Source organism: Typopeltis vanoorti, chromosome 15 (genome assembly GCF_054136105.1).
Source record: "Typopeltis vanoorti isolate ZY-2024b chromosome 15, IOZ_Tvanoo_1.0, whole genome shotgun sequence".
Lineage (NCBI taxonomy): Eukaryota > Metazoa > Arthropoda > Arachnida > Uropygi > Thelyphonidae > Typopeltis > Typopeltis vanoorti.
The window spans coordinates 43486023-43504544 of record NC_143563.1 but is presented as its reverse complement, the minus strand read 5'-3'; the positions used below and the strand labels follow the sequence as shown (position 1 = coordinate 43504544).

General features: G+C 35.4%; 1 protein-coding gene across 2 annotated transcripts in view; it reads left to right on the top strand.

Annotated features, from left to right (window-relative positions):
* LOC150098712 (thiopurine S-methyltransferase-like) overlaps positions 1-18243 on the top strand; it is a 100774-nt gene extending 82531 nt beyond the window's left edge. For both annotated transcript variants that reach the window (XM_090405218.1, XM_090405219.1), the window contains exons 8-9: positions 11931-11975; positions 17974-18243. In XM_090405218.1, the coding sequence (XP_090261344.1) occupies positions 11931-11975; positions 17974-18092 (164 nt within the window). In that variant the 3' untranslated portion in view covers positions 18093-18243. The remainder of the gene's footprint in view (positions 1-11930; positions 11976-17973) is intronic.
* Positions 18244-18522: the final 279 nt, after the last annotated feature.

The following is an 18522-nucleotide window of genomic DNA, read 5'->3' as shown; positions in this document are numbered from 1 at the left end:
AATTGTGAAGGAATATTTGTTAGCAGCAATGGTAAGCTGTATTCCACGAGTGAAGAAGAGGACACAATTTGGAGTAAAGTAGGTGACAAACAATATTAAACAGGAACTGCATGCGAAAAAAGAGGCTATGGAAGAGATATAAGGAGACAGTTGAAGAGAAGATGCATTAAGAATATAAGACACAGGCCAGGAGAGTGACTAGCATGGTAAGGAAGGCTTTCGAAACTGGAATATGAGAAAAGATTGGCCCTTAGATCCAAGGAAAATCCTAGGGAATTTTTTAGCTATGTGGCCAGTAGGACTAGAAATGACTGTGGAAGAATGACATTGTGGGATAAAAATGGGAATAGAGTGACTGATATAGAGGACATAGTGTAATTGTTCAATGACCACTTTATTGGAGTATTTCATCCTGGAGGAGTCCATTTGAATACTAGAGAGATAGGGCAGGTTTGAGGTTTAGAGGAAGCAGAAGGAGAGTGTGTTCCACATACTGAGTACTCTGGATGTTAGTAAAGCTGTGGGACCGGATGGTATTTCACCACGAATTTTGAGAGAATGTGCTAAGGAATTGACAGCGCCTTTGACCTGGCTTTTCAATTAAAGTCGGCTGCAGGAAAGGAGCCAATGGAATGGAAAGAAGGTAAGATGGTGCAATTGCATATGGGTGGTAGCAGACTGGAAGTGTCTAATTATAGGCCAGTTTGTGTGTCATCAGTAGTTAGTAAGATCTTGGAGAAAGTAGTGAGGGACCATATACAGCATTGAGCAGATGAGGGTAATGTTATCTGTGAGAGATTTGTGAACAAGCGCTCTTGTTTTAGCAATATGCTAGCCTTTTATGATAAAGTTACAAGAGCATCAGATGAGGGAAAGGCATATACTGCCATTTTCCTAGACTTAGCAAAGGCATTTGACAGGGTGCCACATGATAAGCTGATATTCAAGTTGCAGCACATGGGTCTGAATGTCAGATTGGTCAACTGGATTCAGGATTGGCTGTCCGATAGGTATCAGAGAGTTGTGTATGGTAGAGCAGTATCAAATAGGCAGAAGGTTAAAGTGGGTTCCACAGGGCTCAGTACTGGGACTTATATTGTTTAACCTTTATATCAATGATATTATCCGTGGATTGCAGGGGAATATTCAGTTGTTTGCGGATGATGCGAAGTTGGGAAGGATTATTAGTAATAGTGCAGATGTGGTAGCACTGCAATAGGTTTTGAATGAGCTAGATAGATGGGCAAATGAATGGGGATGTCAGTTTAATGCAGCAAAATGTAAGGTCTTGAGGTTTGGGACACTGCATACTCTATGGGAGGAGTTAAACTGGAGGAAGTAGGGGAGACAAGCGATATGGAGTTGATGATTGATAGAAACCTGAAATTTAGAGGACATATTGCAAAGGTAGTGAAGGTAACACAGAGGATTACTGCAATAATGAGAAGGACACTGACCTGCAGAGATAAAATGGTTATCATTCTGTTGTATGAGACTCTGATCAGACCACACTTAGACTATTGTTCTCAGATCTGTTCCCCAGGATTTGAAGCTGATAAATTAACTGGGGAAAGGGTACAAAGGCGGATAACAAAGATGGTGTTAGGACTGTACAATGTTAGTTATGAGGATCGGCTGAGGGAGTGTCAACTGCAGAGTTTGGTGGATAGAAGAAGGAGAGGTGATATGATTGAGACTTTTAAACTGTTGAGAGGTGGTTACAAGTCTCAATCATATCACCTAGGAGTAATGACAAAGGGGCCATCCCTGGAAGTTACGAAAGGAAACTGTGAGAAAGAGGGTGAGGGTGGTTGAGCCATGGAATGCATTGCCTGATGGAGTGGTGAGAGCGAGAATGGTCAATGCGTTTAAGGAGTGGTATGATAGACTTGTGTTTCCTAGGAGGGACCTCCCTCGATGAGTTGATGGACTTGTGTTTCTTAGAAAGGACCTCCCCCATGGAGGCTGGCCTGAATAATAATAATAATAATGTTGTACCATAATTTTGCATTGTGGTTTACGTCAATAAGAACATACTTTAGTTTGCTTAATCCCATATTGCAAGTCCATCCTTGTTTGTTCAGTATCCAGGTAGATACCTAACAGGGTACACCACAAGAAGGTGAAGATTGTCCCAGTTGGTTCTCTGCATTCCTTCTTAGAAGGCTACATGGAGGTCTCCTTCCAGCTATATAGTTTTAACCTCAAGCACTTCTGAAAGGTGAAATGTAAACTCAAATATACTCAAGTACACAAACGTTATTCAGGAAAAAATTAAAAAGTTTGAAAACAATAAGCACACCTTAAAGATTTAGTTGGAAACCTTAAAGAAAGCATTTTGCTACAGTGAATTCAACCAGAGAGGCATGTGGTATAGTTGTCTGCAAGGATAGAAAAATAAGAACCTCATGGTTTAACTGAGGAAATTAAACAGGCAGTCATAGAAAAGAAGAAAGCATATCAAAAGTTCCTTTCAAGTATATCACCTTGTGATCTTAGAGAATACAGAAATGGACAAAAGAGTACTGCAAAGGAATCAGAGATAATAAAGGCAAGATGAAAACTGAAGATAAAGACATTTAGATGTCTAGAATAGTTACTTAGAAAGATTTCTAAAAGAAATGAGTAGTGACAACATGATAGGAAAAAAACACTCGACAGGAATGCAATCAGGAATAATTATCAATATTTGCAATAGAAAAAGCCATCAAAAACCTGAAATGTGGAAAGTGGCAGCTGAAGAAGATGATTTTCGACCAGAAATGTTCAAATGTAGAGGTATAAAAGCCTTACAGAGGCTTTTATACCTCTACAGGCATATACTTCCATTTTCCTAGACTTAGCAAAGGCATTTGACAGGGTGCCACATGATAAGCTGATATTCAAGTTGCAGCACATGGGTCTGGATGTCGGATTGGTCAACTGGATTCAGGATTAGCTGTCCGGTAGGTATCAGAGAGTTGTGTATGGTGGAACAATATCAAAGAGGCAGAAGGTTAAAGTGGGTTCCACAGGGCTCAGTACTGGGACTTATATTGTTTAACCTTTATATCAATAACATTATCCGTGGATTGCAGGGGAATATTCAGTTGTTTGCGAATGATGTGAAGTTGGGAAAGGTTATTAGTAATAGTGCAGATGTGGTATCCCTGCAAGAGGATTTGAATGAGCTAGATAGATGGGCAAATGAATGGGGGGGGCGTCAGTTTAATGCAGCAAAATGTAAGGTCTTGAGGTTTGGGACACATCGATGGGACAGTGCATACTCTATGGGAGGAGTTAAACTGGAGGAAGTAGGGAGACAAGAGATCTGTGGTTGATGATTGATAGAAACCTGAAATTTAGAGGACATATTGCAAAGGTAGTGAAGGTAACACAGAGGATTACTGCAATAATGAGAAGGACACTGACCTGCAGAGATAAAATGGTTATCATTCTGTTGTATGAGACTCTGATCAGACCACACTTAGACTATTGTTCTCAGATCTGGTCCCCAGGGTTTGAAGGGGATAAATTAACTGGGGAAAGAGTACAAAGGCGGATAACAAAGATGGTGTCAGGACTGTACAATGTTAGTTATGGGGATCGGCTGAGGGAGTGTGGACTGCAGAGTTTGGTGACTAGAAGAAGGAGAGGTGATATGATTGAGACTTTTAAACTGTTGAGAGGTGGTTACAGGGTTGTCCCTGGAGAGTTCTTTTGCTTGGTTGAACAGCAGGAAGGAGTCATGACAAGGGGCTATTGGAGCAGGAATCTCATGGTATCCATTTATAAAAAGGGAACTGAAACTGAATGTGAGAATTGTAGAGAAATTTTCTTGCTGAGTGTTCCTGGTAAGTATTTATTCAAGTGTACTTAGAAACTGCTAAGAAAAATTGTGGAAGGAAACTTGGAGAATAAAAAGGTGGATTTTGGCTTAAAATAGAATTTATCAGGATCAAATTTTCTTAAGAAAAATTTTTTTAAGACAAATAGTGGAGAAGTCATGGAGAATATAGCAAGGACCTGTATTTAAGTTTTGTAGATCTGGAAAAGAAGTTTGAACAAGATGGTGTTCAAACCAATTTTAACTTATGGATCTGAGAGCTGGGTTAGAAATAAACCACTTTATCAAAGACTAGAAACCAGAGATGTAGGAATTCTGAGAAAGATTAGGAGAGTAACTAGACTGCATCAACAGCAGGATCTTATTAAAAATAAGGATATTAGGGAAGAACTTGACATTGTTAGCATTTGGGAATGTGTTCACATAGCTAATCTTAGGTGGTTGGATTTGAACCCACCAACAGTCTTTTAGCAGGAGAGCGGATATGCTAACTACTCAGCCAACCAGGTCGGCAGTGCTTTTGTGGTTTTAATTCAGTATTCATAACAATCCAGGTGTCAATTTGACTGTTCATATGTATGTGCATATTATACATAGACATGTAGTCCTCGACTCACGACGACTCGACTTACGACGACAAGCAAAGCCTATCACCAATACGCAATAGCCGCTGTTATATTTCACCCATTTCTAACTTATCACAGCCTTTGGCATGTTAGTTGCTACTCAGCAGTCGAAGTGTTCATTTCTCTCATTGAACTTTTTGTATCTCGTCGTAACCCTATCATGTCCAGTAAGAAAAGTAATACAACTGATGAAAATTCCAAAAAAAAAAGGAAGGCGATGAAAGCTTTAAGTTTAGATGTTAAAATGAAGGTGATTAAAGCATATAACAAAGGAAAGAAAGTCAGTGAAATAGCACGAGAAGAAAAACTATCACATTCAACTGTTTCAACAATTATAAAAGATAAATCAAGAATAATGGAGGCAGCTAAAGGGGCAGTTAATATGAAATGCACAGTCTCAACGAAAAAAGAGAAGTGCCAATTCATGAAATGGAGAAGCTTTTAATGATATGGATAGATGATGAAATCAACAAGAATATTGAATATTCCTCTCAGTTTGTTTACAATTCAAACAAAAGCACACAGCTTATTTTACAATTTAAGGAAACAACAAGAAGATAAATACGATGAGCATACATTTAACGCTAGTAAATGTTGGTTTTATCGATTCAAAAGCTGATTTAACTTACATAACATACGAATAACGAGAGAAGCTGCTAGTTCCGATTTTGAAACTGCCAGAATTTTTAAGAAAAATCTGATATAAACACATATCAAAAATGGTGATTTTTGATATGTGTTTATGCATTTTTTTCTTAAATTTTTCTTTCTTAATTTTATATTTATGTATTTACATATGTATATGTGTTAATAAATAAATAAAGGTTTATGTAAGTTTATACATTTTTAATCGTTTTAAGTTAAATAGAAACCTAATTTATGAAAATATTACAGAAATCAAACAAATCAAGAATTAATAAAAGTCTTCGACTTACATCAGAATCGACTTATGACAGAGACGTTGGAACGTAACCCCATTGTAAGTCGAGGACTACCTGTATATATACATATATAACTGGTTTTATTAGCTTGTAGAAACAAGTGTATTGACACATGAACACAAACATGGACATGTGCACTTTAAACTTTTTTTAAAGGTGGGTAGGTGTTGGACAAGGACATGTTTGTATCATTGAGAAAACTTTTTTTTTTCCCTTGAGTAATTTCCCTCTAAATCTTACAATATAGTGCCCATTTTAGCTCTCTGTAGGTCCCTAGGTTTCTCTTATTGAATGACTTGTTGATCATGTCAGCTATGTGGAAGCTCCAGAGATTTTTCTGTAGTAATTACTATACTTTTTGGGGGGGGGGGAATCTCACCCCTACCAAGCGCGTCCCTCGATTGATGTAAGTTGGGCGGCAGATGAGGGAGGCCCCAGCAGGCAGCTCCGAATAATGAATAAGGAACCGTGGACCAAAGGCGCACCATGGTCAGGAGAAGTGCTGTAGACTACTGTAAAGATGCCAGCAAGTAGAAGAAAAAAAAGGCCCCCAGTCCTGTGCAGCTCTTTGCAATCCCACCAAGGTGGTGGTGAGAAATCTGCAAGAGCAGGGGGTGCTAAGAATCTCGCAGAAGAAGGTAGACCACCATCTGGAAATCCGTTGAAGGAACCAATAAGTAGGGATCCTTCGACACTCGAACTCTGTCTTCCAACTCCCATATTGATTTCCTGCTTCAAGAACTGCAAAATGTAAAGTTTGATGTCCTTACTATTTGTGAAACCCAAAGAAGCTCTTAATTAACAGCTAAATGGAACAGTGGCAACCAAATTTTCGTGGGAGCTTCAGATAACACTGCAAGGGCTGGAGGAATTGGCTTCATCATAAATGAAAAGCTAATTAAAAATATTACTTCTTGCACAATTCATTCTGAATGACTAGGAATGCTAAAATTAAAAATTGGAGAATCCGTAACAATAAAAATAATAGTAGCCTACGCACCCACCTCAACAGCTGACAAAGAAGAAATAGAAAATTTCTATGAACACCTACAAGAAACATTACAGAAAAAAACAACATGCACAATGCTGCTTTTTTCTGTAAAGTTTTTTTCATTGAAGTCTCCACACATGTACCAATCTTTGCATTGTACCAACCTGTACCAATCTTTGCATTGAAGTCTCCACACATAGTGTGTGGAGACTTCAATGCAAAGATTGGTACAGGATTTATTGAAGAAAAATACATTGGACTGTGGGGAGAAAGGGGAAAGAAATGAACAAGGTGAACTCCTGGCAGAATTTGTAGAAGCAGAAAGGCTGTACATTATGAATAGTTTCTTGTAAAAAGAGAACTGGAAAAAGATGGACAGCAATCTCCAAATGGAGAGACAAGAAATGAAATTGATTTCATCCTAACAGACTGCAAAAGAATAATAAAAAATGCCGAAGTCATTGGGAAAACCTACTGCGACATTCATTCGGACCACCGTACAATAAGAGCCGCCCTCAAAATACACAAAAAAAATGAAGAACGCATACGAGCACAGTCCAACCATAAAAAACACTCAAAACAGATAAATCCAGAAGAATTTAGAAAAAATGTGGAAGAAACCGACTGGAAATTAAAAAATGATATTGATGAAGATTTAACAAACTTTAACACTCAATTAATGAACTGCAAAGAAAGAATCTGTTATGAACTTCCTCCTAAGACCAGGGAATGCCTATCAGCAAGAACAATAGAACTATTGAAGAAAAGAAGAATTCTGAAAGATACAGGAAAAGACCGTCTAGAATATAAAATTATTTGTAAACAACTGAGGCAGAATATCAAAGACGACTATGACATATATAGAACAACAAACTTGGCTTTTTATTTTAATAATAAAATTAGTTTAATCCTTTATTCAAGTGTGAGCAAACAAAGTTTGCGCCTGAAAGTATCTTCAGGACTGGGGTAAGGTGGTACAACACCAGGGCAACTCATTGCAAAGGTGGAGCAAGATACCAACACTTCTTACCCCAGTCCTGAAGATACTTTCAGGCGCAAACTTTGTTTGCTCACACTTGGATAAAGGATTAAACTAATTTTATTATACTCTAACCAAGTGAAAAATAAACTTTCAACAAAATTGGCAGAAGCAGCTAGGCTCCGCTGTAGTCTAAAAAAAGTAGAAAAAAGAAATAAATCTAACGCAACCACTACCATCAGCCTTCATAGACAATCAAGGAAACAGACACACAAACAGAGGTGAAATGGAAAAAATAGTAAAATCGTTTTATGAGAACCTTTACTCATCTAAACAAGTAATCACAGCTCTAGTACCAGATGAAAATTTGGAGATACCATCTGTCCTACCTGAAGAAGTAAAAATGGCTATCCACCATATGAAAAATGACCGATCACTAGGAATTAACAGTATAAAATCTGATGAATTAAAAATGGGTGGACAAATACTCTTTAAAGCTTTAGCAGAAAGGTTTACCCGATATATACAATTAAGGAAAGTACTTACTGAATGGAAAATATCAAAGACATATTTCTGCATAAAAAAGGTAATAAAGAAGGCATCAGTAACTACAGACCCATCTGTCTATTAGTACACACACATAAAATATTTGCCAGAGTCATCCTAAACCAAATACAAACCTCCATCAACGAAAATAGCTGCAAAGAACAGGCTGGTTTCAAAAAAGGCTTTTCAACAATAGATCACATTCAAACTATTATTCAGCTAACAGAAAGATGCAGAGAATATCAGATCCCACTTTGTCTTCTTTTTATAGATTTTAAAAAGGCATTTGACACTGCTGAGCATTACACAGTATTCCAAGCTTTAATAGAACAAGGCGTAGAAAAAACATACATCCAACTCATAAAAGATATCTACAAAGAAGGCACTACAAATATCACCCTTTTCAATCACCCGATTAAAATTAACTTAAGTAGAAGAGTACGTCAGGGTGATGTCTTATCACCTAATCTCTTCACATCTACTCTGGACAGCATCATTCGAAAAATTGACATGAAACATGGAATAAACATTGATGGTGAAATGTTAAATATCCTATTATTTGCCGATGATGTGGTATTAATATTTCACTCACCCAAACTCTTAGAATCAATGCTGAATAACATAAGCCAAAACTGCCAAAAATTGGATTGGAAATACACCAGGACAAAACAAGATGGCTGAAAAACAAATATTGTAAAGATCATACATTCACTCTAGAATCTCACACCATTGAAAAAGTTGAAGAATACATCTACCTTGGCCAGTCCATAAAAATGAATAATGATATATCAAATGAAATAGCAAGGAGAAAAAGAGCTGCTTGGCTAGCCTTCAACAAAATAAAATCAACAATTACCAACCAAAACATAGATATAGAAATAAGAGTCCATCTTTTCAATAGTCACATCTTACCAGCATTAACTTATGGAAGTGAAACATGGAACTCAACTTTAAAAGAAGAACAAAGCTTAATAACAACCCAACGTGCAATAGAAAGAAGAATGTGCAATATAAACAAAATAGACCATGTAAGACACACAGAAATCAGGAGGAAGTCTGGACTCACGGACATAATAAAAGCAATCTACAACAGCAAAAGAACATGGGCAGGACATCTTGCCAGAATGAGAGACAACAGATGGACAGTCAGAGTTACAAACTGGTATCCGAGAGATACCAAAAGAAAACATGAAAGACCACCTTAATGTGGGAAGATCCAATGATTAAGAAAGTCAGAAAAAAATGGAGAAGAAAGGTCCAAGACAGGAATAGCTGGACTCTTTACGACCTGCAGTCATGGAGAAACCCTGACTGAGATCACGGGTCCATCAGGGTAATTAATATACTTATATATGATGTAGTTTATTCACTGTAGTCTTGTTATCTGATATGTTGTTCTGGTTATTTGTGGTTAGGATTGAAGTAGTCTGTAATAGCATAATTATTTTTCCATAAATATTTTGTGTTCTGCCATTGTGGTCTGCATGAGTGTGGAACTTGTATTTGTTACCTTCAGATCAGTTTTTACCATTTTATATTGCAATAATTGTAATATGTTAAGTTTGTAGTCTTCATAGAATGTATATACAGCAATTGCATATCTTAACATGTTTTTGCATATGCCTTATAGATTAGTATTTTTATACATATGCATACATCCTGCTGAATATAGGATATAAAATATATGCAGGAATATTAAAAGAGAAACTAATCAGCATTGTAGAGGACAAACTACTAGAAGAACAAAATGGTTTCCGACAAGGCCGATCCTGTATAGATCCAATTTTTACTTTAAAATTATTAATAGAAAAGAGAAGAGAATTTCAAAAAGAAACACATGTATTGATTGTGAAAAAGCCTTTGACAAAATTAGTAGACAAAAATTGTTTAAAATGTTAACCGATTTAAACATACCAAACCAACTTTTACAATCCATTCAAGAACTATATACAGGAAATAAAATAGCAGTTAAATTAGAACACATCTCAGAATGGAAAGATATATCAAGAGGAGTACGACAAGGATGTACCCTCTCACCTCTGCTTTTCAATATATATATATAACTAAAATTATAACGATCTGGAAGCAGCATAACCCATTTGATATACAAAAGACTCCTCAAATGAAGATAAATACGCTACTATTTGCAGATGATCAAATAGTATTAGCTACATCAGAAGATGATTTACAAAGATCATTAAAATCGTTAAATGATATCTCAAAACAATATAATATGACAATATCTAAAGAAAAAACAAAAAATAATGGCATTCAAAGGAGAAAACCCAATAAGAAGTAAAATAGTGATAGATAATAAAATACTAGAACAAGTAAACACTTTCAGATACTTGGGATGTGATTTATCATATGAAGAAGAAAAAGACATAGGCACTAAAATATCAAACTTTGCCAAAGTAAATGGCATAATAAATAATATCTAAAGCCATCCCTAGTACAAAAACACACTAGAATCAGAAGGTTAGCAAAAGAAGTGTTCTTTGCCAAGACAGCAAGAAAAAGAATCTAAAGGAAGATCCAGGTCTAGGTGAATTGAAACAGAAAGTGCCTTAGAACAGAGGCACTTTTAGATGTTAGAAGAGAGAAATATAAGATCTGATAATATTGGAGTCTGTCTTTGGCAGATAATGGATTATTTTGGAGGAAAATTGTTGATAAGAAGTTAGTAATGATATAACTTTTTCATGTAGTGCTGCTGTCATAATATCCTGTACATCCCCTGACATACATGTGAGGAATTTGATGATGATGGGAGCTCTATTAGAAATAAAACACTTAATCAAAGACTGTAGTCCAAAGATATGAGGGTTCTGAAGAAGATTCAGGGGAGTGAACAGATGGCATCAGTGGCAGTTTCATATTAAAAATGAGAATCTAAGGAAAGAACATGATGTTGCTAGCATTCAAGAATGTATCAGCACAGATAATCTGTGGTGGTTTGGTCACTTAAACAGAATGGGGAGAGGAAAGTTTTAGCAAAACAAGTGTTTTTTTGCCAGAATAGCAGGAAGTAAACTCAGAGGAAGACTAATGTCTAAGTGGATTGATACAGGTAAGGTACTTAGAAGACATAAGTATAAGATCTGATAATATTGGAATTGTGACAGATAACAGATTATTTGGAGGAAAATTGCTTATAGGACGTTAGTAATGATCTGACTTTTTCATATAGTATTATCATAATATCCTGTACACCCCTGAGTGCACATATCAGGCATCTGATAATGATGATAATAATTATTAAGTATGTTATTGTGAATAGTGATATCTTCACATTTTTTCAGAATACAAGCATATAAAGGAGATTTGAAATAGGAAGTGATTTACAATTTAGCTTTCAGGGGAAAAACGAATATCCTATTATTATTCAGAACCTTCATTAAGTCATTCCTTTAACCCATTCACTGTCAGTATGTTCACTACTCTAACAGAACAGTGCATTCCATGGTCCATCTACTTTCTTGCTAAACTAACTGTATACAAGATAGGATTCAAACCAGACTTTATAGATCTGAGAGTTGTGTTCTCAGAAATTACATTTGATTAAAGACTAGAGACCACAGATATGAGAATTGTGAGAATTTAGGAGAAAATTATCAGAGAGGATTATTGGCAGAATCATATGAAGAATAAAGTATAGGAATAATTTTGACCTTGTAAACTTGAGTGTTAACCTTTGATATATTATCACTTGGCTTTAGATTCAAAGCCAAGTGTTCTTGTTCTTATTTTTGTTTTTATTCAGTATAGAAAAAAAATGTAAATGCATTTAGGTTTTGCAAGTCATTTGATATAGTTATTCATAGCAGTGTCAAATATTTCATTAACTACATTGATACAATTTCTCATTTTTAATTTTAATTTTTAGCATCTTTTAGATTGAAGTTGTAAAAAAATATAATGCTGAAAAGAAATTTAATAAGAAGAATATTTCAAGATGTTTGATATTTATTAAAAGTTATTTATTATGAAATTACAGAGTACATTTTCTTTTCATCTATAGGATGTCCTCGTACTGCTCCAGATGAACTCGTGCATTTTCTTTTTGGTGAGTAAAATTCTACATATCTGCCCTCCTCCTTGGTATGTGAGGTAGGCCACATAATAGGTCACCCTTATGAAAACAACAGTTATTTGTAACTCACACCTTGTGCAGATTCTTATTTTCTATTATTTTATTGTATTATTTTATATCATAATACCCTTTATATATATGTAAAAATAATAATAAAATTACTGTGTGTGTGTGTAAATTTAAGGAAAAAAATCTCAATGCTATCCTAGATCTCATAATTTTCTTCAAGGATTGAAAGATTGTGTACTAAATTATTATTATGCCTGACTCCCTGCATAATTATTATTATTCTGGGAGTCAGGCTCCATAGAGGAAAGATCTTTTCCATATATTTCTTTGAAAATATTCACTGAAATGATGCATTCATAACATCTACTAGCAGCCCATTTCCACATCTCATGACACCCTGTTAGAAGAACTTCTTTCTGCCTCACGTTCTTTCTAATGACATCCTTATTCAGCTTCCAGGGATGATACTAAGTTTTTTCCCTGCACCTGTCGTGAGCTGTAAAATCTCATTTATTTATACTGTCTGTACAAGTTGATTACGAGTATGTTTCTATCATGCTTCTTCTGTGTATTATTCCAACTTGGAAGACCACATTCTGTCTTCATATGCACAATTTCATAAGTCTAGATTTATTTGCCACTGAATGCCATCAATTATCTCTTCATTTCCTGTGAACCCAGATGACCTTATCTCTGCACAGTTGTCAAGATGCAGTCTTATCAAAGCCTTGTAAAGTGGAGAATAATTTCCTTATTTTTAGAGGTTAGTATTCTTTTCGATACCAAAGTTACAGATGTGACGACTTAACGATCTTAGTGATGTGGGACCCTGATCTTTAACTCCCTGATTATCATCACCCCAGATCTAGTTTTATTGATTACTTGTAGCAAATTAGCATTAAAATATAATATGCTACTTGCAGTGTCCTCTGTCTAAAACATATAACCTTCCAATGAGCAAGGTTATACATTTTAGACTGGTTCAAGGTTATACATTGAACTGATATTTATCATAATTTTCCCAAAGAAATACTGTTCATATAGCCCACAAGAATTATTGTTCTATTGTATTTTTATTGTATTATTGTTCTATTATATTGTTCATATACAAGGGGGGGTCTGAAAAGTTCTCGGCCTAACAATGAAGAATCAAATTTATAATTTAAAAATTATTTTTATTTTTCAACATAATCTTCCTTAAGAATTATACATTTATTCCAGTGATGCTCCAGCATCATTATCCTGTCCCCGTAGTGGTTCTCAGTAAGATCTGCAAAATACCCCTCTACAGCTGCAATCACCTCTTGATTCGAAGAAAAACCCTGATCAGCGAGGAAGAGTTTTAGTTTTGGGAAGAGATAATAGATGTGGGGAATAGGATGGATGTTCTAACAATTTATAGTGTAGATCCCTTAATTTTCTCATTGCCAAAACACCTTTGTAGGTAGGTGCATTGTCCTGATGAAAGATGATTTTTTTCTTCTGCAAACCAGGTCTTTTCTCATGAATTTTTCATCTAGTCTGGTTAAAAGATCAGAATAATATTCCCCAGAAATATTGTTTTACCCTTTTCAAGATAATTAATAAACAAAATGTGTTTAGCATCCCAAAACACCGATGCCATGACCTTTCCTGCTGATGCAACCAACTTTGTCTTCTTTTGTGCTGAACAACCAGCTTCTGTCCACTGTTTTGACTGCTGTTTGGATTCTGGTGTGTAGTAGTGAATCCGAGTTCTCATCCATAGTAATAAATCAATGCACAAAATCAGTTTTATTCTTGTTAGAATGCTCCAAGCACTGTTCAGATATTTTCATACGAGTGCGTTTTTGATCTGCTGTGAGCAAGTGCGGCATCCATCTTGCACACAGTTTTTTCATATGCAATTCTTCATGCAAAATATATCCTACACATTCTTTTGAAATGCCTATAGTTTCAGCAATTTCATGTACTGACTCGCTGGTCATCTAATACCATATCGTGCACTTGATAAATGATTTCTGGTGTTGTTACACCCCTTCACGTGGATCATCTTCAAGTCTGGTATGGCCACGTTTAAACTTGGCAGCCCATTTTTTTAATTGTCAAAAACGAAGGAGAAGAGTGTGCAGAAACTTTTATGAACTTCGAATGAATTTCTTTTGGCGTGAAACTTTCTTTTACAAAGAATTTTATAACCACACAATACTCAATTTTATCCATTTCAAGGAATACAGACAACATTTTTGCTTCAGACAGCTGTATAAAACAAACTACTTGATAAAATGATTTGCAATTTTACATGGATGCTTATGATGTTCCGACTTAGAAAAAAAAATGCGCTGATAGTGTTGCCATCTATGGTTGAGGATGAGAACTTTTCAGATCACCCTTGTAACCTTGCAAGAATTTTGTATCAGAAATGTTTCCTATTGCTCTTCCTAACTTTACATCATTGGCAGCTAATTGTATATCACTCTCCAGACCAACTCCATTGTTATTAATATATAAGTTCTCTAAGTAGATATCCTTGTGGTATCCTGCTGGTTGCCCTCCATCTCTTAGCCTAAATGCATAATTCTCGTATTCCTATTCTTCACACATTATTTTCTCATACCTATTGTCACTCTTCTATGTCCCAAACCTATTTTGATTAACATCCCTTTGAGTTTGTACACCAACCTCCAGTGTGGAATCCTGTCAGTATGTGAGCAAAATCTAAAAATTTCATGATATATTCATTCCACTTATCCAACTCTGCTAATAATACTGAATTAACTTATTGTTTTTATTTATTTTGAAGTGTACAAGATAGACTGAGTTATTTAGTAATAAGTAAAACACATGTATTTCCTGTGTGAATTTACAAATGAAGTATTAAACTACATACTGTATGGCACCTGTGCATAGCAGAACAATGGCAGCCAAGATGTCTTTGTTGGAGGAGTTAAATTTGCATGATTTTGCCCAGTGTAAAATTTGTGAAATGATCTTGTAGGTAAAGTTGAAAGATTTATAGAAGGAGAGCAAAATGATCAGTGATTGTGTAATAAATGTTTAGAAAGCGAATGCAGAGAGAACAAATTATGTGGTAGTAGACCGGAAAATATAAACATTGGGGATAATACTGAAAGTGCAGTGGTAGAAGTTCACGAGAATGTAGAAGACCTGAATAAAGAAATAGCGTGCTTGCCTATATCCCTTCACTGAACAAAGCATAAGATTGAAAAACTGCATAAACAGCAAGAGATCGATTGAACTGAGAACAAAAAAAAAGCAAGAGGTCTAAAGCAAAAAAGGGAACTGTAAGAATAAATGAGAGAAAGAGCGTAAACAGATAATTTTTTACACCAATTCTATGATAAGGAGAGTACTTCACGAAAGCACTACAAAATCTCATTTCCCTGGTGCAAAAATTAATAATATTAGTAATGCTGTTAGAATGAAGAAAGGGAAGGTGAAAGAATTGATTGTTTTGACTGGAACCAATGATCTAAGAGGTGAGAATATTATATGAGGGCGGATGTGAAAGAGTTATTGGAAGAGGCAGAAAAGAAGAGTGAGAAGGTGAAGTTTATGAGTGTGCTGCCATGCTATGATAGAGGCAAACTGCAAAAGGGGGGAGGGTGATAGCTAATGAATGAATACATGGGCTGTGCAGAAGGAATGATGTAAAGTTATGGATGGAAAGATTTGTACAATGCTGATGGATTGCACTTAAATGGATTTGGAGTTAAGTGTCTAGAGAACGTTTTGTTCACTGAGAGTGTGGAAACACAAAGTTAGGAAAATAAAAGAAATTAGGTGAATGAGCATGGGAATGAACAAAAAATGCAGAATGTAGTCTCTTAGCAACAATATCAAATGGAGAATTCAGTTCAGGATGTAAAAGTGGTTGGGGGCATAAGAGGATGCTACACTTTCTATATACCAATCAATGCCAGAAGCTTCAGGAATAAGAGAGAGGAGTTTGGGTGAGTGCAACATTACCAAAAGTTATAAGCATTAGTGAGACTTGGCTAACAGCAGATAAAGGGATAGAATGTGAAGGATTTAGCATTTTCAGGCAGGATAGAGTAGACAGGATAGGAGGTGAGGTGCTGCTGAAGCTAGCAGATGAATTTCAGCCAACAAGAGTAGGAGTTATTCGGGCAGTTCCTTTGAGTCAGTATGGTATGGTATGATCTGCTATAGGCCAGGGGTTACCCAGGATGATGTGGAAGACATGCATCATCAGATTAGTACAATGAGTGCAAATCAAGTACTTATTATGGGGGACATCAACTTCAGAAACATACATTGGAATGAGGAAAGATAACATGGCAGGAAGGAAATGGAATTTATACACTTACTGAGAGAAGACTTGATTTCGAGTCTGACTAGACTCGAAATCAAGTCTTCCTTCGTGAGGCCAAGCACCAGGGTGTACAAACGCCACATCCACTGAGCTACACAGGCTTATTGCAGCTTAAAATGAATGTTAATTAATATTAATATTGTCAATATTCTTGCTAATTGGGTACGTCCAGGAGTTCTGGTACTTATTATTCAACGCCCAAACTAACTCACTCAGTGTCTGTCTTTGTCACTGCCTTTGTAGTCTTCGTTCATTTATAGCCCCATATCCTGTTGATCCCTACCATTTCTGTTCACATGTAGAAATTACTTAAAATCCTCTTGTCCTCCCCATCCCTTAGGGAAAAATATTTCCTGTACCCATCTTTAAAATCCCATGATTAAATTATCTGTCCCTTTCTTGTTCGGTTGCTCTTTTTTCTGTCCATTTATTTCTTTGTAAACTCCCATTTCTATAATCTGTCTTCACTAACATAGCTCTTTTTTTTTATGTGAATTCCTTTCATGAAGGGTTGCAAACCTGTAGTACATTAGTACCATAAGTAGGCTAAGGCTGCACGAGATGCCAAATGTGGGCCTTTTTCAAACCACTTCAAGCTCTCTCTTTCATAATCCATAAACAAGATGATGGTCTTACACTGAGCAATATCATTGCTCAGTCTAAGACCAAATTCCATTTGTATATTTACAAATATTCATGCCCATGGTAGGATTTGACCTCACAACCTGTTGATTGGAGAAAGAATACACTATCTGCTCAGCATTATGTTTTCACGATTACCTTAGTAATCATGAAAGCATAATGAGTACATACTATTCCAACACCCATTCACTCAAGCATTGTGAAAGTTAAACTTAAATAATCTCTTCTCTAGCGCCTGTTAAATAAATTCAGCAAATTACAACTAACTAACTAACCAATCAAGCCTCATCACTATCATAATAGAATCTCCTTATGCATTTAGTGAATTTTCTCTGAATAGCTTTGATTTCTTGACCCTTTAAAAACCTAATGTGAGTAAAGTTGTCTTTCAAAACAGTATCACAACTTTCTTATTTCTACAAGTGAAGCTCCTTTTAATTAAACATACAGTCTTCTAAACACTTTAATAGTTGTCTTACTAGTGTGATTCTTGAACTTTAAATTTCCTATAAATTAAAATATTGAGATCCTTGAATTCATTAATTCTTTCTGATATTTAGCCATTCAACTTATATCTATCTAATTCACCTTTCTTACAAAATCACATATACTCACATTAAATTTTAAGTCCAACTTTCCTCTCCGTTCCTTCAGTATTTTAATAATTTAAAGCGTGAGGCCAACTGAATGATTCACTACTTCAGGTTCATGTTATTAGTTAAACGTTCTAGTTTAACTAATGCCATTTAAGTATTAGAATAATGAATATTAAACACTTACATTGTTATTATGCTGATGTGTAATTAACAATGTATTAATATAATTAATTGTTTGAATTAGTTTGAAGTAATAATTCTGTGCCAATTGGGATGTTTCATTATTTTCTGTTGAGAAAGTATTTCATTTTTAAATTAAAATTTTTTTTTTGAATAGGTTTAATATTTATATAGTACTACTAATTCATTTTTCTTTTTCATATTTCAGATAATCACTGTACAGTTACAATGCTAGAAAAGAATTATAGGGAAGATAAGATGATCAAACACCTTGTTGATGCTGATAGTGCAAATGAAGTAGTATGGCTTTTATGTAATAAAAGCTGACAAAGTTAAAAAAAAAAAAGACATAGTAAAGGAGCTAGGATAATTGTTTTAGTGCAAAATAAAAGTACAAATATTTTCAGCAGACAGTTGTATCATACAGAAGTTTATCACAGATGTCATATATAGGAATAAATCTTATATTTTTACATTATGTAGAGTTTTTTTACTGATTGCTGTTTATCTTATGCCAGCCTGGCTGGTCAAGTGGTTAGCTTACCAGCTCTCCAACCAACAGGTTGTAGGTTCGAATCCCACTGTGAACATGGATGTTTGTGATTGTCTCATGGGAGATGAATTTCATCGCCTGGTGTGAGATCTCCTCCTGCTTATTGGACGCTTGAAATGGCTTGAAAAAGATCCATGTTTAGTCTCTAGAGGAAAGTTTCTGGAATATGTAGAAATAAATAAGAAAGTACAAACGTATATAAAA